The 26,317-nt window shown below is 42.8% G+C and overlaps 4 protein-coding genes and 1 long non-coding RNA gene across 6 annotated transcripts; 4 read left to right on the top strand and 1 right to left on the bottom strand.

Annotated features, from left to right (window-relative positions):
• Nucleotides 1-32: 32 nt before the first annotated feature.
• On the top strand, nt 33-6,319 carry LOC131893450 (uncharacterized). The gene is made up of 3 exons (XM_059243491.1): nt 33-257; nt 2,389-2,759; nt 2,895-6,319. The coding sequence occupies exon 3, from the start codon at nt 4,688-4,690 to the stop codon at nt 6,161-6,163; it is 1,476 nt and encodes a 491-aa protein (XP_059099474.1). The 5' UTR covers nt 33-257; nt 2,389-2,759; nt 2,895-4,687; the 3' UTR covers nt 6,164-6,319.
• A 32-nt stretch (nt 6,320-6,351) lies between these two features.
• Nucleotides 6,352-11,214, bottom strand: LOC131893435 (synaptic vesicle glycoprotein 2A-like). 2 transcript variants are annotated; one of them, XM_059243478.1, is made up of 9 exons: nt 11,130-11,214; nt 9,148-9,210; nt 8,907-9,068; nt 8,680-8,842; nt 8,244-8,613; nt 8,002-8,168; nt 7,437-7,702; nt 6,929-7,088; nt 6,352-6,624 (listed from the first exon to the last, which is right to left on the bottom strand). In XM_059243478.1, the coding sequence occupies exons 1-9, from the start codon at nt 11,179-11,181 to the stop codon at nt 6,441-6,443; spliced, it is 1,587 nt and encodes a 528-aa protein (XP_059099461.1). In that variant the 5' UTR covers nt 11,182-11,214; the 3' UTR covers nt 6,352-6,440. The 2 variants fall into 2 exon arrangements, with proteins under 2 accessions (XP_059099461.1, XP_059099454.1); XM_059243471.1 differs by lacking the exon at nt 11,130-11,214 and adding an exon at nt 9,277-9,550.
• Nucleotides 11,215-14,442: 3,228 nt separating this feature from the next.
• On the top strand, nt 14,443-17,814 carry LOC131893472 (uncharacterized). The gene is made up of 3 exons (XR_009374700.1): nt 14,443-14,474; nt 15,867-16,606; nt 16,940-17,814. It is a non-coding gene; the product is annotated as an uncharacterized LOC131893472 (long non-coding RNA).
• Nucleotides 17,815-22,739: 4,925 nt separating this feature from the next.
• Nucleotides 22,740-25,669, top strand: LOC131883260 (cytoplasmic phosphatidylinositol transfer protein 1-like). Its single transcript, XM_059230699.1, is given in 5 exon segments — nt 22,740-23,105; nt 24,235-24,539; nt 24,604-24,675; nt 24,765-25,019; nt 25,087-25,669. Coding segments are annotated over 5 exon segments (972 nt in total). The 5' UTR covers nt 22,740-23,005; the 3' UTR covers nt 25,327-25,669.
• LOC131883272 (uncharacterized) lies at nt 23,112-24,208 on the top strand. The gene is made up of 2 exons (XM_059230710.1): nt 23,112-23,636; nt 23,715-24,208. Exons 1-2 carry the CDS (start codon nt 23,310-23,312, stop codon nt 23,997-23,999), a joined length of 612 nt encoding a protein of 203 aa, XP_059086693.1. The 5' UTR covers nt 23,112-23,309; the 3' UTR covers nt 24,000-24,208.
• Nucleotides 25,670-26,317: the final 648 nt, after the last annotated feature.

Here is a 26,317-nt window from a genome sequence, read left to right as displayed (position 1 = left end):
CACTGTACTACAGTAACCGAGTTTCTGGTGGTGGTGGTGGTGGTGGTGCTTCTTATATATTTGTATGTCGAAGTAAGCACACATTCGTTGAGCAAAACTTGCCAGTTGGAGGAACGACTGCTTGCATGAGGGTCGAGAAAATAGAGGAGACTCAAACGTGTGATTCAAGTGCTGTGTGGTGCTCTCGCCGAAGATCACAACTACTACAAGTGGACAATTTCTCTACCATCCAGTTCTAATTGTTTATTTGCCTTTGGGTGAGTGTTTTAGCACCATGCTAACCAATGCCAGAGCCAGGAAATTCATTGGACGTTGTGTAATGTGGATTGAATTGGCCGATGTTTTTTGATTACTCCGTACTCCATCCATGTAATTGAATGCTTCTCATTACATGCACAATGGCAGTTATTGGGCACGGACCTGCGAATTAATCCCCGAAAAACAACCCCCCCACTACACTTCCATTAAGGAATCTTGAAAAAAATGGGAATGGATGGGGTAGAAGAGGGCTGAAGACCGACCCATCAACAACCCACCTCTTTCGGTGTTGGGTTCATTTTCCTGGACAAGCCATCAATAATAATGCCCATTTTCAGGTCGGTCAGAGCTTGCTAGAAGGCGAAGAGGAGCAGAGCTTGAATACGTGATCTGATTTACGGTTGACTTTTTTCCCCTCATATATTGGACCTGTTCAACAGGTTTGGTCTTAAATGAAGGTTCGACCAAAGAGCTGCACTTAATTACAATAGATCTCAAGAAGGGAGGAGTCAGTTTTTGGGATCCTCAGCTTTATCATGAAAGAGGAAACAGAGTAACGATGATCATCAATTTTCTCCACGCCTGATCGAGTTTCCCCCTTTTTCTGCTTGGATTACTCCAAGTACAGAACAACACAACGTCCATCCACAGCTTCTCGCTCTTGCACTTTGATTCGAAATAATTTCGATTCTCAAATTCACCCGATATCAAATGGAATTGTTGATCTTGGCAAAGGGGCCGGGTGATCTTGCAGTCAAAGACTTGAGCAGATTGCCCGAGGAGTAATTGGAGTCTTTCATCTCTGCATAAGCATTTCAAAACAAGTTTCAAGGACCCATCGTAATGGCTCAAAGAAGAAGGAACAACCTGGATAGACGAATAGCAGTCATAAAACGCTTCATAATCATATAAATAACGCTCCCTCTCATCGACGTCAACTCGGCCTTTTTAATTGTAAAATGTACTATTTCCTTATCTGATCCATTAATCGCGGGTCAAAAGGGAAATCCACCCTTTTTGGATATTCTCCAAACTAGGTCGATGGCCTTCGAAAGGCGAGACCGCAGGTCTGAGGTTCCACAGGACAGCCTTTGAAAAAGGACGAGAGGGAGTGGAAAGCAATTCATGCGTAGTAGGTAGTAGGTTCAAGTCTAGACAAAACACGGCCCAGCAAGCATTCGATCCAGCAAGAACAAGAAGCTCAAATTCAGTGTTAAATATGCTCCTTGGAAGTCAGGTGGGTGGGCTGAAAAAATCAAATTACACCCAGAGCATATTTAAGCGGACAAAAAAAGAGACGTCTCCGATCATGGTGAGGGTGAGAAAACGAGCACAAGTGTCAGTACCCAATTCTAAGACACCATTTGGTTTACCCTTCAAAGGGGGTTGAAGAGGGAGTGGCTTGACGTTTTTGGCGGTTGAAAAAGCCAAAGGATAGAGGAAAGAGAACACTGAAGATGATGGAGTGCATTCTGAAAGGACCAACGAAGGTTCCTTTGACTTCAAACGCCACCCACATAAGTAGTTGTTAGAGATGAGCCTTCCAAATTGATTGCCCATTTCTTATCCCTTTGCTTGCCACTACGTAGTACGTAGCAACTACGTAGCTGCTACAACAACGACCAACTTTCTTCTATCCCCATCCGTTCTCGGATTTATTGGCCCTCGCCGAGTAACTTCTTCACTCAAAATTGGTGAGGTCACCCCAGAAAAGTTAGAATTTGGAACTTGGAACATTGCTCCTCGTTTATGCTCAGCTCTGGAAGTATGTTGGCCACTGCAGAACACATCCTGGGCAAGGGGCCCCGGCGAGTAAAACGCTCTTAAAGGCCCCTCAAGGTTGCATTCCACCCACTGGCCAAGCAAGACTTTTGTTCCACTCTCTCTCCTCGTAGTGGATCCACTCCAACGACACTCGCTCTTTTCCTTTTCCACTTAGGTTCAGGGTGACGAAATCAAGTCAAAAGCAATTCCCTTCAGCTATTGACTCTCATGCCGCACTTTTCTCTTTCTACCACTTCAAGCTATAGTTAGGCCTTCGTTTCCTCATTGCGTGCCACTAAACACGAGTTGATAAGCATCAATAAGCGGATAATCACGCAATCAACCCATTTCGTTTCCATGTTCCAGGAGAGGTTTTTCGTCCCTTTGGCATTACATAACTTTTGAGGTCGAAGCCTGAAGGCCGTTTGCCCTTCAGTCAGCCGGGCCCCCAAGAGTGTCTCTCTCAGCAACTGCGACCCAACCGTGGCTCTCCTTCTCTCGATCTCCTGTCTCTCCTTCATTCTAAAAACCACCCAAGATCCATCGTGGAGAGAAGAGTAGGAAGACTCAGATGATGCTCAGAAGAGAGGAGGATGATTTGATGGTCGAGGCGGCCATTGGTAACGCTACTGCCACTACAATGGCTCCTGAAGAAGGCCACATGAAGGCCAGAAACGTTGGTGGAGAACGAAGACGAAGGAGAGGAGAGGGCCTCGTTAGTTGCTCCAGAAACGCAGGTTCGGCATGAAGAAGTGAACAATTGTCACATTCTGAACAAGTTTCTTTCCACCCCTTCATTTGGCAAGTGGTGAGGAGAATCGCCTCGGCGAGAGCTGATCCATCTTCAATCAAGTGCTCAACTGTCATTTCAGAAATCATCTTCGAGTGCACGATTTTCCTGCCGGCATTGTTTGTCTCTTTCGAAGTGCTCAAAGAAAAGCTTGGCCTTTTTTTATAGTGCTTCAATCCCAACTGTCCGGCCAAATGGACGGATTAGAAGTGGAGGGAAGCTTTAGTAAAGACTCTTGAATTGTCCAGGACAATTGTCGTTATTATTTGCTCATCTCCATTGTGTACAAGGAACGAAGAAGGAGAACAAAAAAAGCAGTTCTTTTTGATTCACTGCGCTGGTCCAACCCCAATTCTGAAGATATTGCAGAGCGTATACCGAGGATCGACCGGACTTTGTATGCAAACAAGAGGGTCAGAAACGGAAGGAAGTGTTCATCAACAACTGCTAGAACTACACATACTTCCTCCATTGCCACGGACCTCGTATTTTTTTCCATGTGAGTCTCAACTAGACTTGACATTGGCAATCCAAACAAAGGGAATTGATTGGCAGAGAAAACGACAGAGATAGAGACCAGAAAAAGGGGCGATAGACTCACGCAAATCGCACATTCTTGGAGCCATAGTGGTGAGAATGAAGGGGGAAACAACAAAATGCAGCCAGAAAAGAGTGATAGCCAAGTAGAGAAGCAGAATTCCTTCATCCGTCACGCCTCACCTGCTCGTCTTCATTCTCGAACACCTCCAGAGAATTGAGAATCAACGAGACAAAAAGTACCAAATGTTCAAAAGTCAGGAACTCGACCGGATTTTTCCCTGAGTGTATTTACATTTGCCCACATTTTTCCCCATCCTCTCGGGGCATTTTTGGAGCAAGTCTCCACCAGCAAAAAGAATCACGACGTGAAATCCAAACAGTCTGGAACGAATCATCATCGTCCGGAGATTGAAGGGAGGAAGAAATAGGCGTGGACTTGCACGTGCTTTGTCATAATAAATTCCGCAACTCGATCATATTCGACAAGTTCAATTTGTGACCAACCAACGCTCAGCTCAACATTTCCATATCTTATCTGAAGTGCGGCATTAACGTCTCGAAATCACCACCTCTCCCATGAGATAACAGACAGCTTTCAAATCGGTGTTACTTTTGGTGTTATTTATCGCTTGGGGTCGAGGATTCATCACCAAGAAGAGGGTGAATGTGACCAAGACGCTCTGGGATCACTACGGGATCGTTTGATGATCGTCCCCGTAACAATCCCAACATAGTAGTTCAGCCTGCTCAGATCCTAAGGTTTCGATATCTTTTCCGGGACTCTGTACACATTGTGGATAGGGGAAGACAGGGGGAACAGCACTTTGAGCAAGGGACCAAATCGAGGTCATAGCTGCGAAAAATATTTGGGAAGCTGCTCCACCAAAAAGTGAGCGGAGGAGGAAAGCTCCTGAAAGGAGTAAATCATCATCAGTGAATATTACGTTCAGCTCAGAGAGGCTCAGAGTGACATGTGCGGGTTAGAACTGACTTGCCTTGACTAATGACAATTTGTGAATTCATCAGTGCTCATGGGAAGACTCATTCAAACTCACCGGCTGAGTTCCTAGACCTGGTCCACACGACTGATTGACTTGAAACTGCTGAGGATTTGTCTTCTTTGTGATCTGTCAAACTTTAAAACTTGACGAACTTCCAATCGATTTGGCCTTGAGTGTGCAAACGTGTTGGTGACAATTGATTGTTTAAGTCCAAAAAAACGAGAATTCCGCTATCCGGCATAAAATTCCCCTAGATATGTGCAAATATCAGCGATCTCAGTCGTAATCTCAGATCCAGTTTGAAAACGACCTCGATCATCAGTCAAATCTCATCATGATCTCGACGAGGAGGATTGTCTACATTTGCCTGGTGCTTCTTGTCCCTGGATCCATGGCCTCGCCGAGGATTGATTTTCCTGAGCAACGGCACGACCTCGTCAAATTGAGCCCTCAAGAAAGCTGCTACTACCAGGGATACAACAAGAAACTGATCTGTGTGTGTAACAGTACGGATACCTCAGCCTATCTTCATCTTCGCATGAAGTATTATGAGTTCTCCGAGGGCAACGAGATCCAAGAAGTGCGGATTCAGCAATGCAAGGAACTTCTAGTCAGATTGGACCTCCGAGGTGTGGATGCCACCAAAGCGCCCATTCATTTCCGTCAGATTCGCAAGGTCAAGATCGAGAAGATCATGTTTGAGCCCAGATACAGCGTGTCCCAAGAGTTGGAGCTCGTCTTCGACAATGTCGAAGAGCTTTTGTTCGAGGATCTCTTCGTGGAGGACACGCTCAAAATCCGAGCGAACAATGTGAAAGATGCCAAATTCATCCGATCCACATTCGCTCACATTCCGCCCAAAGGGTTCCAAATATCTCGCGCGAAGCTTTTGGATATTCGAGATTCGACATTCTTGAGAGTGTCAAAAGAATCCATCGTGGTGGAGAAGACCACGAAGGTCATTGTTCTCATGAATGAGATGACCATCAATGCTTTGATGGTGGTCACCGCCACAGACGGGTCTTATCTCATGATCTCGTGTAATCGGTTACGAGGTCAGCCAGTCAGTCCCGAGTGCAGCAAATCCACCACGACCACCACAACCACCACCTCGACCCTGCCGCCTCCTCCGGCTTTGTTGGATAATCAGGAGAATCTGAGGAAAGGCGAGTCAATCAAGTCCGGGGATCACGACCACGAGCACTCCATACTTCCCCAACTCTTGGGCGGTGTTTTGGGGGGCATCATTCTTATTCTTCTGATCGTGATTTTCTTCATATGCTTTATGAAACGGAAGCGACGTAATCCGCCAGAAACCGTGACCGACAATGGAACCAAACCGGATGTGGTGGAAGTAGAAATGGATAAGGATTCGGGTAAACCTCCCACTGACTCGCCAGAACCCCCTAAAGAATCCGATTCACTTCTGGAACCTCCAGTTCCAGTTCAAGAGGGCGACGAAGACGACGACGACGAGGACAAGCCTCGGTTCTCAGCCCCGATCTGGTTGGATGAAATCCACAAGAACAAGATTTTCAATCGTCAGAAGAGCCTTCTGTCACACGAGGGACTCAAAGAGTTGGCCGAGGGAACCAAAGCCCCGGTCATTCCCGAGGAACAAGAACCGCTTCCAGTCCATACCTTGCCCTTGAAGACGTCGCCCCAATTCACTCACAGCGAGGATGAGATGAAAGAGAGCTCCAGAACAGAGTCGGATGAGGATTTCCGAGAGAAGTTCACACCAGAGACGACTTTAGGGACGGTCAAGAGTCCAGAGGGATCCAGACACGTGGAGCAAACATTAGTCTAAACAAACTCTCTCACAGAATATATCTAATCTAACCTGGTTTCAATCGAAGCCTTATTTCTAGAAGCTAATATATTGTGTACTACAACTTATGTAATGATTGACCTGAGCTTGACTGTGCTATTCATCATAGAGCGAAATAAATATAATTCCTAAGAATGTAAGCGCACAAAATAATTACGTCCCCAATGTTCAATTCCCATAAACGACTGACATTGAAAGTTTAATCACAGATATTTGGTAAAAGCAAAACCATGAGTGAATCGTATCCTGGGCACACTCAGGCAAGAGGTGTTTTAGTGGTGTTGGGTAATAGGATGCTCACTAGTCCTCCACTGACGAGTAAAATAGCCACAGCTAGCACTGGAATAGCGCAATTTGTCTCCAAAAAATACCCAAATATCACGTTGCCCAAAATAGCACCCAATCGTGCTGCCACGAGTGTGATTCCCATGGCCGTGGATCTGAAAAATAAGGCTCCTCATCAAAATCCACAAATGCTCAAAAGAGGATAACGATCTTCTAATGAAAGCAAAGGTGAAGAAGGCTGTGTTTTCAGCTTTCGTGGCTTTTAAAGGCCTTATAAAACTAATCATTTTCCAGGAAAGCTCCAGCTTGTTCGCTCTCGGAGAGAGCTTCCCTCGAGACGCAGGGGATTAACTAATGCCAAAACCGGATGGTCACGCGAATGCCAATAATGTTACAACACAGGACTTGGGTTAGTTTGTAAAGCTGTCTTGTCAGGTGTTGAAAAGTCTTTCTTATTACCTGACATGGCTGGGAAACAGTTCAATGCCGAGACAATCCAAGGCATTAAATCCCATCGTGGAGACCAGGCCGAAAAGACAGGATACGATCAGGTTAGCCGTCTCGGTCTTAACTAAGTAGATGCAGAACACGCTCAAACCAGAGAGCACCATACTAAGAACTAAGAAGAGAGAGTACTCCATTAACAATCATCAAGAGGAAAAAAACATGGTGTGACACATTGAATGATGGTATGTTAGTTATCTTGGCCTTGTTTTCGTCGACAAAACAACCAAAAATTTTGATTTCAGGTTTTTAGCGATTACATTCTTTGTTTCTTTTGGAGGTTAGGAAAGTGACATTCAATAGAACTTTTGAAATAATTGACAAAGAATGTCTTTTACACAAAATTCAATCGCCCCTCCAATTTTTAAGAGACATTTCCGCATCTTTGCTTAAACACAATGTCAGTCAGGTTCTCATCACGATATGATTTATCACCATCACTATGGTTTTGATAACTACTTACCCAGGAAAAACTTGCGTCCTAGCTTGTCCATATGCCAAATGGTCCAAATGTTACCCGGGAGGGCTGCCAAAGAGATAATGAATGAGTTGATGAATACTTCAGCCTCTGGTTTGGTTCCGGTGCAGAATTCATCCCCGTTTCCATCGTCAATGTCCAGATTATCAAGTTCCGTCACTTGACATACGGACATGGTCTCGTTATGAGTTTGGTAATAAATGTTCAACTTGTTGAACAATTCTGGAAACCAAAGCCACAAGCCATAATACCTTCAATGGAAAACGACAGTATAAGCGCTGAGACAGTCCACGAAACATATTAACAATCATGAATTCCTTCATTGTTCGGTTTGCTACCCTCAAATGTTCGTAGGGAATATGAAGTAGTTAGATTTGGGATAATTATCGGATCAAAATTCCTTAGCAACCTAATCTTTAAGGACTAGCCAGATCCATCAACTCACAATTCGTTGGTGAATTAGATATCAATCAAATGAACATGCAGCTGAATAAGGAATAATGACTTTGATATGAAGTTTCCTTGCGTTAAAGGCACAAGAGTTACATACCCGAATTGAATGGCGAAATTGATGTAAAGCATCAAAATCATAACCTTTGCCAAACGTCCAGAGAAGCAAACATGAAGATTGTTTCCCACGTCCCGAAAAAACGATGCCATCGAGGTTCGCAACCGACCTGTCAATGGGGAGTCGTAATCCATCACAACTCTTTTAACCTGCTCATGAGAAACAGCAATTTGTAATGATTTATCACCTTTCGACATTGGGGAGACCTATCTAAAAAATCTTACCGGATACATTGAGGACGGTTGTCCCGTGTTCATGGCAAACACGTGGGCAAACACCTTTAGAGCCGCTTTTTCTTCCCCCTTAGAGAGTAGGAACTTGGGGCTTTCAGGAAACCAGCACAGCCCGAAGGCTACCAAAAGTGCCGGAAGACCGCAAATGAGGACAAAAATCCGCCATGAGTTGTACTCGAATTCATTGGGATCATCCGTGTTATATCCAATATCAGCGGGGATGACCAACCAAGCGATGCCAGCCACCACCACGTTTCCGACCATCCAAAATGCCGCCAGAAAGCTCAACATGCCCCCTCGTCTGGATTTGGGTTGAAACTCGGCGAAATAGGACCACACAATCGGAATGCTCCCGCCCACCCTAAGCCATTTGAACCAGCCATTATTCACGATTCATAGCCAAATTACGGAATTGCTCCATTTTTACCCCACTCCACTTAGGAATCGAAAGACGAAGAACACAATCTTCTCTTGGGCCAGACTGGAAAAGAAGCCGCAAAAGGCATTGACCAACATGGCAGCGATCAGCACACGTTTGCGGCCAAAGGAGTCACCTAAGGTGCCCCAAATATATCCACCCACGAGCATGCCTAAGAGCACGCGAGACTTCATAAATATCCTGGAAATTTACCTATGTTCATCTCTTTCTCTTACCAATGAATAGAATGGCCGTAAGCCATCCTTTGTCGACCGAGGTCAACCTGAGGTCACATTGAGCCGAAGGGAGCAGAAACGAGATGCACAACACCTCGACGGCATCGGCCGCATTAGCCCAACCGCACACGAACAAGAACCAGTAATGGAACTTGCCATAGCCTAGAAGGAATAGACAATAATATCTTTGACTCGAATCCCATCCTGAACTCCCTGCTGTGATCATGTTTGTTTGATTTACTGGAGGCTGTTATTGCCGCTTCATAATCGGCCACATCGGGTTCGGATTGGTCATTAGAATGATCTGAAACGACAAAGGTAGGTTGAAATCACGGATCATGGAGAGTCACACCCAACAATGGGTCAGTACCCTCGAATCTAAGGAGGCCATCGTTCTCCGAGGATGAGGATGATGTGTCACTTAAAAGGTGAATGTGATCCACATTTCGATTGGAACGTAACACGGACATGTCTACCACTTTAGAATAAGCACAATGACAGTGGACGTTCCATGATGAATCAATAATAGGGGAGGATCGAAATGAAGTCGATAATTTGAGCAGTTGACTTTGTATTAGCGATATGTCAAATTTGGTCCAATTAAGGTTGTAAGCATTGAAAACTTTGAACAGCTGATATTTACATTAGGAGGACACAGGCTTGCTGAAATGAATTGAATTAAGTCATTTTGGAAGGGGCTTTCCCAGTGATGGGTAAGGACGGGCAAAATGTGCAAAAATGCAAAGCCTTTTAGAGACAAACAGGTGCACAAAATGAGTCTACAATGTGCAAAAAAAGGTGCAGAAAGGCCAAAATGTGCAATGAAAGGTGTAAATAACATAAAGAAAGAAGGGGTATTCAAATCTTTTTCATAGGACAAATTTGATGCTTCCCCTTGCTCATAATTCCTCTTTCCCAGCAATAGATCTACAACATTGGCCTAGTTTTTAAATTGATCTAACCAAAGAAAAGTTGAGATTTTTCTTCCTCAAACGGGAGAAAACAGTTAGCCTGGAGGAGGTAAGGACGACAACTATGTTGCGTTTTGGGGGGGCTGGTTAACTACCTTAGCGCAATGCTTGGCTTGTCTCTTGACTTGATTCTGGCTTATTTCAGTTCTCCCTACATCAAAACCAAACTTGAAGTACTTTGGGCCGGCACAATTTAGTATTTAACATCAGTAAATCAAATTTCACCTTTTCATATCTTTATTTTGGCAACAGCCTCTGGTTTCAAACTTTGAAACCAATTCTAACGCAAAAAAAATTGATTGTAACCAAAATATACAGTTTTAGGCCAAATATGCGAAAAAGGGTGCTAAATAAAAGTAGAAAGATGCAAATAAAGGTGAAATGGTAAAAAAACGGTCTTAAGTGACCAAAAAGTGGACTTCATTGTTTGAACTAACCTGGATTCTCAAGGGCTTGACGGTGCTCTCAAAAAATAAAAAAAAATGATTAAAACAGTTTATGCCTGCCACCTCTAATTCCTTGGTAGACCAAATATGATAAACAGATTGGAAGGTAACAAATTGACGAAATTAACCGCTTCATTAAAATAGTACTGGGGATTACATTCCGTGTAGTGATTAGAAAACCTCGTAAAAAAAAAAAACTCAAAAAGAGCATCTCAGGGAATGAACATAAATATTCAGGTTTATTTTGAAATGTCTCTTTATGAAATAAAAGTGCACACGCGGCAAAAAGGTCCAATGTTTTAGTACAGAAAATTAACATTTTAGGGGACTTCTTAGAAAAAAACACTCGAGTACTCTTGCAAGAGGCACAATATTGAAAAGTAATATTCATCCTTTTCTCTATATGATTTCAGGCTCTCTTAATGATACCCAAATGATCAAACATGACACATATTGTTGCAATATTAGCATATGTGGCACAATATAGAAAAGTAATATTTATCCTTTCATTTAGATGATTTCAGGCTTTCTCAATGATAGCCAAGTGATCAAACATTACACTTGGGTAAATATCGGTAATGCCTCCGCACAGAAACAATCAATAGCAAGTGATATTGAAATATTTTTTTCCATTATGTAAACCTGCAAAATCGCTGACTATTAACGAAAAAAATAATGTGTGATCTCTGATTGTCATGCTTTCAGGGAATTGACGTACACTTGTATAAAGGCCATCCTTTCGATAAATATCAAAAGCGTGGTATTACAAAACAATTACTCGTACAAATATGCGAAGGCTTTCTTACCTTTCTTTGAGTTAGGGCAAACATCTTCTATGTTCTCAATTGACTGCTTCATATCAGATGAACCGCGGATGAGGACTGGCCGAGATCAATTTCTTTATCTGCTCTATGAATTATCAGCCATTCTTCGGCTTTCATGAAAGCCGCTAAACTGTGCAATTGCTAAGCGATCCTTCTGACACAAGTCTCGCATTGTACTCCAACGCTGACTTGTGATCGACCTTGCAAAAGGGCACAATATGTACGTAACCTTACAATTAAAAGATGAGTGCTCTTTTCACGGGCTTTTGTAAGCGGAGCATTTTAAAAGTACACATAACATTCCCCGAGTGACGCTTGTAATAAAATCAGATACCGTCTGGAAATTCGTCAATTAGATTAACCAAGACGAATAATTTCTAGAACTGCTTGCCGTACCCTAAACAAAGCTATTTAATGTTAAACTTTCTGGATCATATTTCGTGATTATCATATTTCGTGATTAGTGATCAATTGGTTTCAGATCGTGAATTGAGAATGTTAAATTTAGTCAACGAACATAATTTTTTTCAAATGATGCTGTGTGCGTTGATGAAGTAAGTCGTTCGAAAAGTGCTCTTCAGGCACTTGCCAAACTCGAGATAAAGTAGATCGACTGAATCATGGCTCTCTAGTCCCTCAATAACCTGCTCTTTATGTTCAATCAGTTGGGCAACCGTGCTAAAATGTGGTCGGAACACATGCTGCATGGCAGGAAGGACGTCATGGACTTCCAGAATTTCATGAAGTTTGAACTTCATGATCTTCTTAAACACCTTCGCAATATTCGAATGGAGAGACATCGGCCTATAGTTACTGGGGAGCGACTTAGCTCACGTTGTTCCAATTTTTAAAGGGGGAGATAACTTTAGGGAAGAGAGAAACTTGCCCTGATCCAAGATGCAACGCATCAAGTTTGAGAAAACAGAAGCAAGAAACTGTGAGCTTTTAACCCAACATCTTGCAGCCAGCCTCCGAAAATGAAAAAAATGTGAGTTTATTAAACTGCAATCTTACATGAACTATTCCTTTCATGGATAAAAGAGCTGAAACTCTGATCTACTCCTTTAACAAAGAACGATTAGGCCTCAAAAGTATGAGTGCTCTCTTCAAATTTGCTGGCGACGTCATCTTCTTTTCCTCCTTCAATGTCCCAATTCTTTTTTTTTTTTTAATCTTTTATTGTTCACGTCTCTCCAACTGGCCACGGGGAATCCGAGGAACATGGTTATTTAGTCGAGCAGCCAATCATAGACAAAGATCAGGCTCCAGGGGCCAAGTCCACCAAATTGAACGACGACCTGAATGATGACCAATGTGGGCATCGATGATGTGACCAAACTTGACAACCTAACCGACTTTAATGTCACTCCTTCTTGGTACCAATCATTCGTTAGCACAAAGTGCAGGAAAACCTTCGGCTCTCGCTTTGTTTGCGGTATTCACGTGAAAAGAAGTGCTTGCTCAATACCAAGGAAATATTGGGTGAAGTAATAATAATATTACTGCACTTTTTCTCTGATTATACCGAATAAGTTCAAAACATTGGTTAACTTATTCGAATTTGATAGGAGCCCCATTGCCATGACAAAAATGATCATCAATTGAAAAAGCTGGATATTGCCAGGGGTTAGTATTCATAATCATGGATTTCTAGAAGAGCTGGATGGCGCACGGCAAAAAGGAGGTGACCCATAGAGGGGAAAGAGGCGATATCTCTGTTTGTTAGACAGAGTACCCTTGACATCATTTTCAGTGCTTCTTTCTTCATGGAAATTACAAAAATATCAATAGTTACGAATTATTAAGACAATTGCCCTGGTTTTAGTTCCTAATTTTCTATCATTAATTTTTCTTTAAAGCCAAGAATGCAAATTCCAGTAGTGTCAGTAAAACTCTCCTCCCTTGACAAACCCAAGATATAGGTTTCAATGGGCACTTATTGCCAATTGTAAAAGCAAGACATAATACCTAATATAGTACGTAAATTGCAAAACTCTATTTTCATCTCTACCCAAAAACAAGCTTCTACTTTAATTAACTTAAATCAATATTAAACTGTCAAAAATAACTTGACCCTTCCACTTGGATATTACAATCAAATCTAAATGATCCAAAGCAACTCTGTCATACAAAATTGTAAATGAATTGAAAATGAGCTTCTCACTTTCCATATGAAGTCTCCCTCAGTAGAAAACATTTAATATTGAATTGGAAACTGCATGATGTTAAACTATGACCGCCAGTTCATGAGGTGCGTTATAACTCCTACAATCCAAAAAGTATGTAATAGTTAGGGCAGGGAAGGTACTATGTACTCGTTTTTTAGAAGTAATTGAGATTCAAGAACATTTTTTCAATTTAAAGGAGCTCCTTCAATGTGATGCCTTCTGGTTTTTATGTTTGTTTTTTCACGGGCTTTTCTAACCGCTACAAGGAATATAACCTTTCATTTCAATAGCACTGGGGATTACAAGTCGTCTATTCATTCATTACCTTTCAACCCTTGCATGTTATTTGGTCTACCAACATGTTTGAGTTGGCAGACCGAGCTACACCTGGAATGTAGGGTTGATAGCACAGACCATATAGTGACTAGACCTTGCATAGCGCAAGGAAAAATGCGAACGCTTGCTTTCATCAGTTGGTACATAAATTTTGGTGTACAGTGACTCATACTTTTTCATCCGCCAGCGTGGTCGGATTCAGAGTGAGCTTGTCACTGATAGCGTTTGTTGAAGGCCCAGCGATTCCCAGCGATTGTAGGTCGTTAGTACTGATCAGGCAGTCACCCTCCTCTTTTTTGGTGTACAGAGTTGTTGACACAAAATCCATTTTCCTCTACACTGAAGTCGGGCCAATGCGACATCTAGTCGTTATATGATCTGTGGTTGATAGCCGTCATGGCCGGTCACTTCTTGACTCGAGTGCAACCAGGGTTCAAACAGATTCGATAGCCAAAGCCAGCTTGACTTTTTATTGGTATTTAGTTATTGGGCATGGACATTGTTTAACCAAGAAATGAAGTTGAAAATAATTACAAACATTTCTACAATAATGCAGTTCAAAACATTTGATATTTGGTAACTTTCCTTCAATGAAGTGTTCATATTAAACCTTATCATTAGCCTCCTCATTTGAAAAGAGAAGCCCTGAATGAGCAATTTCAAGGGAAGTAGGACGAGTCGAAAGTTCCAGCCCATTTCACCACTTAATGAAAAACTGTTGACCCAGCCGATCTGGCCAAGACTAAGCCAGCCTTAAGACATAATACAGGCTGAATTGGCGTTGCTACATTGTCGTTTCTCCCTTGTGGGTCACCGAAAAAAGGTTCCCATCTGTTTCCCCCAACGGCAAACTCCCACTGTAGTTTTCCGCCAGTCAATCTCCCCCACAATGGACTCCCCCAACAACAAACTCCCCAAGGAGTGAACTCCTCCACAGTGAACTCCCCCAACATGAAACTCCCCAAGGAGTGAACTCCCCCACAGTGAACTCCTCCAAAGTGAACTCCCCACAGTGAACTCCTCCAAAGTGAACTCCCCAACATGAAACTCCCCAAGGAGTGAACTCCCCACAGTGAACTCCCCCACAGTGAACTCCCCACAAGTGAACTCCCCCATAATTAACCCCCTTTTAAAGAGGCTCTACTCAAGGCTCTCCACCTACACCATGATCCGGTTTTTTGTGGACATAATTAACTTTAAGATCCAAAAACTTTTGAAACCAGTTCAGGCATGTGTTAAGTAGTCTGCACAGATGCTCATAAAGGTCAAGTATGCTAACGGCGTTTTAAAACAAGCACCAAATATAGCAAAAATGACATAATGTCCTTTCAAACCAAATTATGTAAACATTTATTAAGCAGCAACTAAGTGATATGACTTCAAAGGATTCATTGTTCACTGGAATTTTTTGCAAAATGTGTTTTACTGCAATTTGCTAGACTTGAAAAAACATCAGTATTAACTAAGCCTAACAATCTTTTAGGGGAGTTTTATGTTGGGGGAGTTCACTGTGGGGGAGTTTGCCGTTGGGGGAGTTTGCCGTTGGGGGAGTTTGCCGTTGGGGGAGTTTGCCATTGGGGAGTTTGCCGTTGGGGAGTTCACTGTGGGGGAGTTCACTGTGGAGGAGTTCACTCCTTGGGGAGTTTCATGTTGGGGGAGTTCACTGTGGGGGAGTTCACTGTGGAGGAGTTCACTCCTTGGGGAGTTTCATGTTGGGGAGTTCACTGTGGGGGAGTTCACTGTGGAGAGTTCACTCCTTGGGGAGTTTCATGTTGGGGGAGTTCACTGTGGGGAGTTCACTGTGGAGGAGTTCACTCCTTGGGGAGTTTCAGTTTGGGGAGTTCACTGTGGGGGAGTTCACTGTGGAGGAGTTCACTCCTTGGGGAGTTTCATGTTGGGGGAGTTCACTGTGGGGGAGTTCACTGTGGGGAGTTTGCCGTTGGGGGAGTTTGCCGTGGGGGAGTTTGCCGTTGGGGAAGTTTGCCATTGGGGAGTTTGCCGTTGGGGAGTTCACTGTGGGGGAGTTCACTGTGGAGGAGTTCACTCCTTGGGGAGTTTCATGTTGGGGGAGTTCACTGTGGGGGAGTTCACTGTGGAGGAGTTCACTCCTTGGGGAGTTTGCTGTTGGGGGAGTCAATTGTGGGGGAGATTGACTAGCGGAAAACTACAGCGGTGAGTTTGCCGTTGGGGGAAACAGATGGCCACCCCAAAAAAGGGAATCTGAGACTGAGCGGAGTCCATCTCTTTCTTTAGATGTCCGTGCCATAACCAAAAAGGTAGCTTTTTTTTCTTAGACATAAGTCTACCTTTGCTGGCCGGGCGAGGTTCATCCTAGCACCCCAAATACAAATTAAACACTCTCGTCCCTTTTTGTGTACCTACTAATGGTACGTATTATGTTAGTTGATAAGATTGTAATACACCATGCAGTATGCCATTGTGGAAGAATTCAAAACGGCATACAGGTTGAAGAGGTTGGTTGAGATCCTAGGAATCATGTTCAAATTCAGAAACATCAGCAGAGGAGTGGCCCGACGACGGGTGTCGTTATTTGCTGTATGGAACCAGGTTGAACGGCCTGGCTGTCTCCGACATCCTCCTCCTCCTCCTTTGGTTCCTCGCCCACTACAACTCAACCTGCGGTGGCTTGGGTTAACAACTGGATTGGGTACTTGGAGTGCTTCTTTTTGATCAGAACTTTAAGATATGATTCCTCCAAGTACTTTAGCGCGCAATCCTTTAGATGGACTTTGAGCGACTACCCTGGTGTCATCCCACTTCTGCGTCTCCTCGTCCATGGCTGGGCCCAGTTAGTTAACAGCCGGTATGCTTCATGCCTTGGCGTCCGCCATGCTCTTAATGAACGTAAAAGCATGCTGCAACATTCAGGTCAGTTTGAGCCTGCCACTTACTTGCTTCTCAGGTAGACATCAAATTGACATATCAACTTGATTCGTAAGTTTTGTGCCAGACTTGACCAAGTCAGACATTGACATTTTTTTTTAAACATCCCAATCTTATGGTGCGTCTACACGGCAAATAATTCGGCAAATAATTAGCCATTTGTCAACCATTGTTTGGCATTTCACAAGGGTTTCACAAACATTTCTCGATTTGAACACGTTTAAAGTTTGTTTGCCAAAGAGCAAATATTTCATGGAGGACAACATCCTCCCCAGCCCTTCCATCCAAGGCGTCCATTTTCAGCCAGTACAGAACTGAACTCATTCGATCCATTATGGTTCATAACAAAGAAAAATGTATTGATTGTGGTTCATTTTGACACAGGATAACCCCAACTTGGAGTCTGAAGGGGCCTGGAATTGTCAATCAATGTTCAAAGTCATCAGATGTCATCCCATCCCCTCTTCATTCAATAGTCACACATCCATCTCCTATCAAGGATTGAATGATGAATGATCGATTGATTGATCAAGCAACCAACAACGCCTATCTCCCAAATCCGGATTCATCTCCTCCCGTCCAGACAATAATAGTGTCGACCCCAGTACACCCACCCACCCCAGGCCTGTCCTCGGGCTCAGCTTGGTCATGGACCCGGCCATAGTCCCGGCCCCTTCTTTTACATCCATCTGTGAGCAAGACTTGAGCGAGCCAACCCAAGGCTAGATAGATGGATTCCAAAGAAGATTGATCCAATTGAAGTTGTATCATATCATCAGAGACAACGGAGTCATCCGCCCATACTACCTGGAGGTTCTTGGCCGGTTCTTAGTCAGCCCTCAGCCGACACACACGCCCATGATTGGTCCTTGACGTACATACACCCTCGAGACCCAAGCATCAAGACCAGTCGGACACTTTTAGTTGCTCTTTCGTCCATTTCCCTGCCCGCCAATTTTAGCCGTGAAAGCCAGATCAGTCGGATCTCAACGGATCAAGTCCTACCCACTGACTCTTCAAAGCTGCCCATGACCATCACCATCCCTGTGAAATGCCGTCTGTTCTAGTGGGCGGGTCACTATTGGTTCTTTAAAACTCAACTCTTTCTAGTCAATGCCATCTGTAATGTTAAAGAGAATTTGGATATTTTTATAGTTATCATGTTTAATACTCTTACAATATTTATGTTTACGTTTCTGACATGACCTTTGGACTATATATCGTTGTCATATTTCGACCTATACTCGGCTATTAAATAGTTTATGATACTCTTGGAGAGCTGTTGTCCATTTCATGATTATGAGTTGGAAAATTGGTCAGGTTTTTGTTTCCAAACAATTGGTTCATGATTTATAGTCAAAATGAATTTCAAATACCTTTCGAAAAGCAAAATTTGCATTAAAATTGCATCATCAGGTGGCTTATGGTAGTTCATAGAATGGGGCAAAGCACGCCTTCAAGTAGTAATCAGTTTCAGCCAAAATATGACCGCACAGATTGAAATGGGCAAAATAAAGGACCTTTTTGGAAAGCAAAACATTCTCATCAAGATAGATTTCAAATTTAATTCCTCAGTTTCCTTATGTTCATTATACTAATCATCTTGTTTACCGTGCATAACATAAATATTGAATGAAAGACCCATTGAGAAATGATACAATCACTTGCATGTTCGTCTGATTAGAAATCTGAATCAAAATATTTGTCAAACCATTTTGATTGGATAGTTTCACGTGTAGACGGCTCAGAGATGGTCTGTTTGTCAAATACCAAACATTTCCAAAATTGTTAGGCAAACTTTGTGACAGAATGTTTCTTGTGTAGACGCACCATTAGGAACCATGTGCACAAAGCCCTTTTCATAAGTCCACAGGGCTTTATTGTATGGCTGTTGTGCATGTACACATGTATGAAACTGAACATGCCATCTTCAGCTTTAAAGAAAATAACGTTCCATGACTAGGAGCAAGCCATTGACCCCTTGGTTCCTTTCAGCTTGTGGCTGGTTTGGCCTGGTCTTGTTATATCAAAAGTAACAAAGATGGGGCTCCTGTTTTTGTAATCACGCAACTAAAGGACCAAAATCGGACTCAGAAAGTCCGTTTGATTGCTCTAACGCCTCCACGAATAATGCTAGAGTATGTAGAGCAGCTTGACAGCTGTCATCTCAAAGTTCACTTTTTAACGACCATAGTATTCAACCCCACTTAACATAGAAGCAACACCTCATTGCTCTGAAGATAAGTCTGTTGAGATTGACAATTGAGGTTAGTAAATTTGAGCACGTACTTAGATGAGCTTGTAGACACCAATCAAGATGCTTTAGAGGCCATCGAGGACTTAAGGCTTTCAAGTTCTTCTGGTGTTGATGATGTGACATATCAGTTTCTGATTATACGCATAATCCATTGACCATTTGCCCCGAACAGCATGGGAGACAGCTGTCATCGTGATATACGGTGAAAATCCCACACATATGGGGATAGAAGAAGTAGATCCAATGTTGATACCATACTAACCCAACCTAAACTAAACTAACTTACACAAAACTAGCCTAACCTAACCTAACCTAACCTTTCAGTTGGAAGGGCCTTGGGGCGCCTAGGCCGCGGCGCAAGCTTGCGGCAGTGTGGTTGTAATGATCTTACACATATTTATGCTAATGCCTTGCCATTTTGATGAAAAGTCTAGAAAAAAGTCGAAAAGCCTGGCTGCAGCAGGACTCAAACCCATTACCCCACTCTACCGTCACGACATATGCGCAGTTGAGCATGGGTGGCTATCAGCCATTCCAACGAAATGACGGTAAATGTGGAAGGTTAACTTGATTGCTACAATCGAGACCTACATTTTTCAGCTGATTGTCAAAACGATAGCTGTCTCCTCAGCTGTTAGGGGCAAATGGTCAATGGATTATCCAGATATTTCTGATGAGATGCTCATAGGTTCGTGCTCCTGTTTTCTCGCAGGTTGGCCAGGTAGCATTTTTCGATGCTAATTTTAGAAAATTAGCATTATTTCAGGGCCGCTAGCATTCGATTTTTTATTAGCATTGGTCTGTTTTTAGCATTAAACTAGCATTACTTGCATGGCCCAAGCATTGTGAAATCTTGTCTAGCATTTTAGCATTTTCCTAGCACTATTTCAATGAAAAAATGACCAAAAGGGAAGAAAATCAAAAAAGATCTCACAGGAGAACTACACTTGGCGGTGTTAGGAATGTTCTTTCATTGGATCCCTTTCCCATTCCTTGAAATTGATACCGTGTAGCCACAAAGTGATTTCCATTGGAATGTTTACTTTACATTAAGCAATCAAAATGATTGATACTAATTGCTTTGCAACTCAAAGGGAGTTTTAGGCAAATTTCTGTTTGCAACCAGACTTTTTGCACACAAAAAATTGGGTTGGCTAACACAAACAAAGATATTGATTAAAATGGTCATTTCGTGTATAAGGACGAATTACCAATTCTTAAGTAAATGTAAGTATGGGCTAATTTCAATGTAATATTCAAATAAACATAAATATTTTGGTTTGTTTCATTAAATTCTGAAAAGTATTCCCTCACACATTTGAGGTAAACCAAATCACAAGATTCAAAAGTAGCAAAGAAAATTCAAAGTAGAAGCAATAGACAAGTGAGCTCTATGGATAAAGAAACTTATTGAAGCCTTTGTTAATGTCCAGTTTGAAGTATGATGCACTATGAAAAAAAAAACAACTTATCTTATTTTCATGATCTAATCTCACCCAAGAAGAGCTTTTTTGGGCGAAAAGATCTATTATAATTGTGTGCAAAAACCATGTTCAAATCCTGAAAATAAATGTTTGCTCAAATAAAGCTTGTCACTTTTGGCGTCTTCTTCGAAGTCTCAGGGTTCAAAACTAGGAGAATGTCATAAACACAACTGCATCAATTTTAACTCCAAGGGCTTTCTTTAGATTATTTTGTTTTTTCAATTTTTTTTTTAAATTATACTTTTCAAAATTTTGCCTGAACATACCCTGTAAAAGAGTGCCAAATATAATTGAATTGTGAATCTGAAATCCTTTATGAGCACTATGAATTTCTTATAAAAGTAGCATTGTTCTAGCATTTTCGAATTCCATTTGGCAATTTTTTAGCATCAATTTTCCACGAGCTAGCATTGCTGGCTGAAAAAAACCTGGCCAGCCTGTTTTCTCTTACTCGATCATTGCTACGGTGTTTGAGACATAGGTTCCAAGCACTTTTTAGCATGATTACCCAACTGATTGAACATAACAAACAGATTATTGAAGAACTATAGAGAATAGACTTCATGACATTGGGATCCAAGGCAAGGTTCTCAATTGGATAAGAAGATTCATTCATGATATGAAGCAAATTGTTAAGGTCAAGGGATCCATTGTGACATACCATATGGCGTATATTATCTTACACCCTTTTTAAAATATTTTATTTGTTTCCGATTAAAAGCAATTTTATGGACTTAAAGCCAATCCTAGAGGTTTTCTGAGATCTGCAGCTTTCTTTTGCACCTAATTGGGTAAAATTCTTCCAAAAAATAAGAATTTTATTCAAAGATGTCTGAACTCCGTGAAAAAGTCTTGCTGGTGACCAGCAAACCCTCATTGCCAAGTACTTTGGAATTGCTAGGAAGACCATCTTCAGAATAAAAAAGTTGTACAATGAGTCAGGGGAGTTCAGAAAGAGGTCAACGAATCCAGGAAGGCCTTGATATGTCCGAACTAGGCACAACTTTTTCAAAGATATTGAGCAGGTCTCATCTAAGAAAGATTTAGGTGTAGTCCTCCAAAATAATAGGAAGTTCAATGAGCATATCCACTTGAAGGTGGGTAAAGTTAATCAAATGTGTGGTTGGATATATCGCACATTTAAGTCCACGATGCTAACTCTGTATCAATCGATTGTCCATCCACATCTTGAATATGATTCACCCATTTGGGCTCCAATGAGTTCAGCAGGTTTGCAAAAGATCAAACAAGTCCAAAGACGTTTTACTAGGAACATCACAGGAGTAAGAGAGCTCTCATATTTGTAGAGACGAAAAAAGTTAGGACTGTACAGTGTCCAGAGAAGGTAAGAAAGGTGTCTGATACTGTACGTCTTCAAAAGCATCCATGATCTCTGTCCCAACCCAGGATTTAGGGTCAATTCTAGTGACCGTATAGGCTTAACGTGCGTTTTGAGAGCACCTTCAAGCAGGGATAAGAAAATTATTAAAAGCCATTTTCTACCACCTGGCAGAAATTGGTGGCAGAAAATGGCCAAAAATGGCAGAAGATAGAATTCTTTGTATTATTCTAAATCATCTTTTGCTTGTATTTACGATAACTTCCGTCAATTTTTATGCCTTCCTGTATGTAGTTTTGACACGTTGGGATGGGTATTTTGCATCGAATGTGAAATACAACTACTAAACGTCATTGGAGTGTGATCGAGTTTGAATTTTGCCACCGCAATCGATTGGAGTCAGGGATGCAATTTGATCTAAACTTTTTAAAGTCAAAATGACGACAATTGCATTTAAAAAAGTTATATCGTACTTAATAACCATTTTGATGACTATGAAAAAACACTGTAATTGTTGTGGCTAGGCCTTGAATACTGCAAGTGGTTTATGGATACTGTTATCAATTCAATTAACCATGAAGCAGTATAAATATTAATATTTGAGGAACATTTTCCATTTCAGCCAATGCTATATCAATATGCTTTTTAGCAAAGGACACTTGAAAAACTTATCCAACCCATATGATCCTTCTTGTCTTTGACATCTTTTACAATCAATATTGGCCATTCTAAACACCGGCGGCCATTTTTGACCACCTTCCAACAATTTATGCCATTTTTTGCCACTTTCTGCAGAAATGCGATCAAGCTCGACTTTTGACATCGCTTCCTCCAAGCCACATTGAAGTACTCTTTTCTTCTTTCTCGGGCTCTTTCTTTGTTCAGTTTGCTTCCCTCTAAACGTAGGCCTTGTTGATCCGGTTGCATCTTTCAAGTCAAGACTTGGACAAATTTTAGATAGCATTCCAGCAAACGAAACCAAAAAGAAAAATATTGCCAGGCTGATCCCTTGACAGAAACATTTTTCTTCAAAGGGAGTCAAGCTTAACCTCAAGTTTTACTCTGTGTTCACAGCCGGCCCTAACCGCTGACTTGTCGTAGAGCTTAAGCTGTATAGCCCAAATCCTGTAATCCGTCCTAAAGGAATATCGATGTCACATCCAGATTTTTTACAGCCTGAAAATGTGTCTCATCCACGCACGGACAACGGAATGTAGGACGAAAATCTCGCTCAACTTCTTCAGGTCCGTCCAGCCGTGGCCCTCACCTTAAAGCCAGACAGAAGCCAGCTAGTCCAAGGATCCACGGAGAAAGTGAGAAAGAATGAACTCCCCCTGGATGGATCCGTTCGCTTGTTGTGGTGGATATCGATGACTCGGACACTGAACTGGACGCCGTCACGCACCAAATCGACACGATTAACCCCGATTCCCCGAATCAATCGATTTCGCATCCCGACTCGGCCACTGGGTAATAATTAATCCAGGCACTGTTTTGTGATGGCAATCCCCCACTGGACCTAACCACCGTCCCGCCCTAGTCGATTCATGGATTCATCCATCACTTATAGACGGGTCCATTTTCCGAGCTGTCCGCTTTTACGGCACTCTGTATTCCCGGACGAATTTCCGGCTCAATCCATGCTCCATTCTTGGAAGTCTTGAACAACTAGCTATGAAAGTGTCTTGGGTGGAGCGAGTCCCTCGGGGTCTCCTGTTACTGACCCGCTTCCCGGGACGGACCCAATGTTTCTTTTGGGGCTTTATTGATGTGCTCTTGACCACGAGCTCGTTCTTGTTGGCCTTATCGGCCTTGAATCTGACCGCTTGGGACCGAGTGGCTCGCATCGATCACTATCGCGGTTCCCGCGTAACGTCGACCGTGCTCGTTACGGGCATTGTTACCGTATTGGGCTCTTTGGCCGCATTACTCATGACCTGTCCCATGATCTATGTGGCTTATCGACGGGGCAAGGCTCGCGTGTGGTTGACTTTGTACCAGGTTTTGACTTTGGATTGAGGGTGATATCGTAGGCGGGATATTGGTCAAGTCAAAATATGTATTGTATTGGGTTTGTAGGTCAAGTCCATAATGGTGGTTTTGGCTCATATGGTGGCTCTGGTCTGGCTCTTGACCGGTTCAGTGGGCGGATCTTGGTCCTCGGAGGAGGCTGAAACCTTAGCTTTGGCCTATATTATCGTGGTGGGCCTGATTGTCCCGCTTTTCGAGTTCTTGGTGGTCAGTCATTACGAGTTGGAAGTGAGGGACGTGGAGTCCAAGGCCGAGGTCTTGATGGCGATTCATGACAAAATGGTCGCAAAGCGATTGGCCCAAGCCCAGCGAAAATCTCGGCGACGGCCATGAATACATGAATTTTTCCTACTCAAGACACCATATGCATAAAATGATTGGGAAAAATCAAGGCCCTGATCGTGATGCAAAGCTCTCCCCCCCCTCAAAATTGTTCTACTTCTTCGCCTGACTAGGAGGCTTTTGTTGTTCTTCGCCCATCCGATTGGATCAAGGCCAAATTCTAGGGGTCAATAATAAAATTTCTGACTATCTCTCCATGACGCGTGTCTCAACTCCTTGACTTCAGGCTCTGGGATCATGTTGATTCGCGAATATCGCGTCTGCATGCCTCTGTCGGTGGATGAGTATCAAATTGGCCAACTCTACATGATTGCCAAGCACTCGGCAGAGCAATCCAAAGACGGAGACGGTGTGGAAGTGGTCGAGAACCACCCTCACGAAGACCCCGTCCACGGCCTGGGCCAATTCACCGAGAAACGTATTCATCTGTCTAACAAACTCCCGACTTGGATCAAGAGCTTTGTGCCCAAACTATTTTATGTGACCGAGAAGGCGTGGAATTATTATCCGTTCACCATCACTGAATATACGGTGAGAGAGAGTGTCGAGCTAAAGGCGAAGGTTGTCCTATCTCAGGATGTGTTTTGTATTCCAGTGTTCCTTTGTTCCTCGATTCTCCATTTCAATACAAACGCGATATGAGAATAACCCAGGCACTAGCGAAAATGTGAGTCAAACTTAAAATCGAAAGCGGATACCTCGAGCCCAAGGTTAGATTTAGTACTAAAGTTGAAAAAACTCCGGTCTCTTTTTCAGTGTCTCAGACTGTCAGATGAGTGGCTCAATGTACTGGAAGTCGACCATATCGATATCTTATCCGACGAAGTTGCTCCCCATCACTACAAGGAAACCGAAGACTTAGGGAAATTCCATTCCCGCAAAACCGGCCGAGGTCCGTTAGTCTAGAATTGGAAGGAGACCTCGAATCCCATCATGTGCTCATACAAAGCAGTGGAAGTGAGATTGGATGTGTGGGGCATCCAGGGCCGTGTGGAAGATTTCATTCAAAAAGTAAGCGTCACATTTCTCACCGGTATCGAACAGACGTCTCTTCTAATCGTGTGTGATCCTTATTTAGTCCATCCGAGAGATCCTGTTGGTGGGTCATCGTCAGGCTGTGGCCTGGCTGGATGATTGGTATGGTATGACCATTGAAGATGTCAGAGAATATGAACTGAAAATGCAATCCGAAACGAATGCTCGGATGCAAGAGGATCTGAAGGAAGAGCAAGACGAGCTCGATTCCTCCGAACCTTCCTCGGGCAGTGTCACGCCCGGTACTCCAGCCCCCAAGAAAGGATGGTTTCCCTGGTCTTGATGCACTCATGTACCTCGCTCACACTTGAAGTCACAATCAACGATCAACCAACCTTGTACATCTGCGTACTTGATCTCGTGACCAGCCAGCCATTGCGAGAATCTCTCCCTCTCTTCGTTGTCTGTTGATTTTATGGCCAAAGTTCATTCCCCGTGATCCTAAGTATCAATTTCACAATTCTTAAGAGTAACTCAATGACCAACCGTTTCTTATCGTCATTGCCCACAATTATTCGTTCACTTTGGAATAAAATATATGCCAAATAGCTCTAAAGACGAGCCCAGGCCTTCTCCAATGGCTTCCAAGTGAGATATCCGGCCCATTTGGCATAGAACACGATGTACTTCCCCTATTTTGAAAAAAAAATGGAAATACGGAGTGTGCACTTATACAAGTCCCTGATTTTTATTAATCCTGGCTGTAAAAAGTCGATTAAATTTGGCAGAAGAGTAGCTAAAAAAGTTGGAAAAAATGGCAAAACATTTAGGCAAGGAAAGTAGTCGATAAAATATGTGGAAAACAGGCACTTGAGTGGTGTATTTCTTTAGATTGAGGTACAAGAAGCTAGGTTGCCCATTTACTTGTACAGGGTGACAAGAATGACTTAGGGCACTTGGAAACGACTTTAACTCTCAATAATAACTCTGTCAATAAGGCTGCCTTGAGATCTTCAATGTTTTTGTACAAACGTAATCCAAACTTCCTCTCCAGAATGGACTAAATACAAAAGTCCGTTACATTGAGATCTGGAAAGGAAGGGGGCCACATTGTCTTGCCCCAAAAGTGCTCAAATTTGTCCTTGCACCAGCTCTGGACGAGTTTTGCTGTGTGGGAGGGTGCACCATCCTGCTGGAAACAGTAGAAACCCGTCCATTGTTGAGCCTGGATCCAGGGAAGCACCTTAGAGCCTAACATGTCCAAGTAAATGTGCGGGTTAACTTTAATACCCTCTGGAATGAAGACCAAAGAGGTTTTCTTGCCAAAGTCAGTT

The sequence above is a fragment of the Tigriopus californicus genome, chromosome 1 (genome assembly GCF_007210705.1).
Source record: "Tigriopus californicus strain San Diego chromosome 1, Tcal_SD_v2.1, whole genome shotgun sequence".
NCBI lineage: Eukaryota > Metazoa > Arthropoda > Copepoda > Harpacticoida > Harpacticidae > Tigriopus > Tigriopus californicus.
Note: the sequence above shows the minus strand (reverse complement) of the source record. Positions and strands in the feature narration are given on the sequence as shown.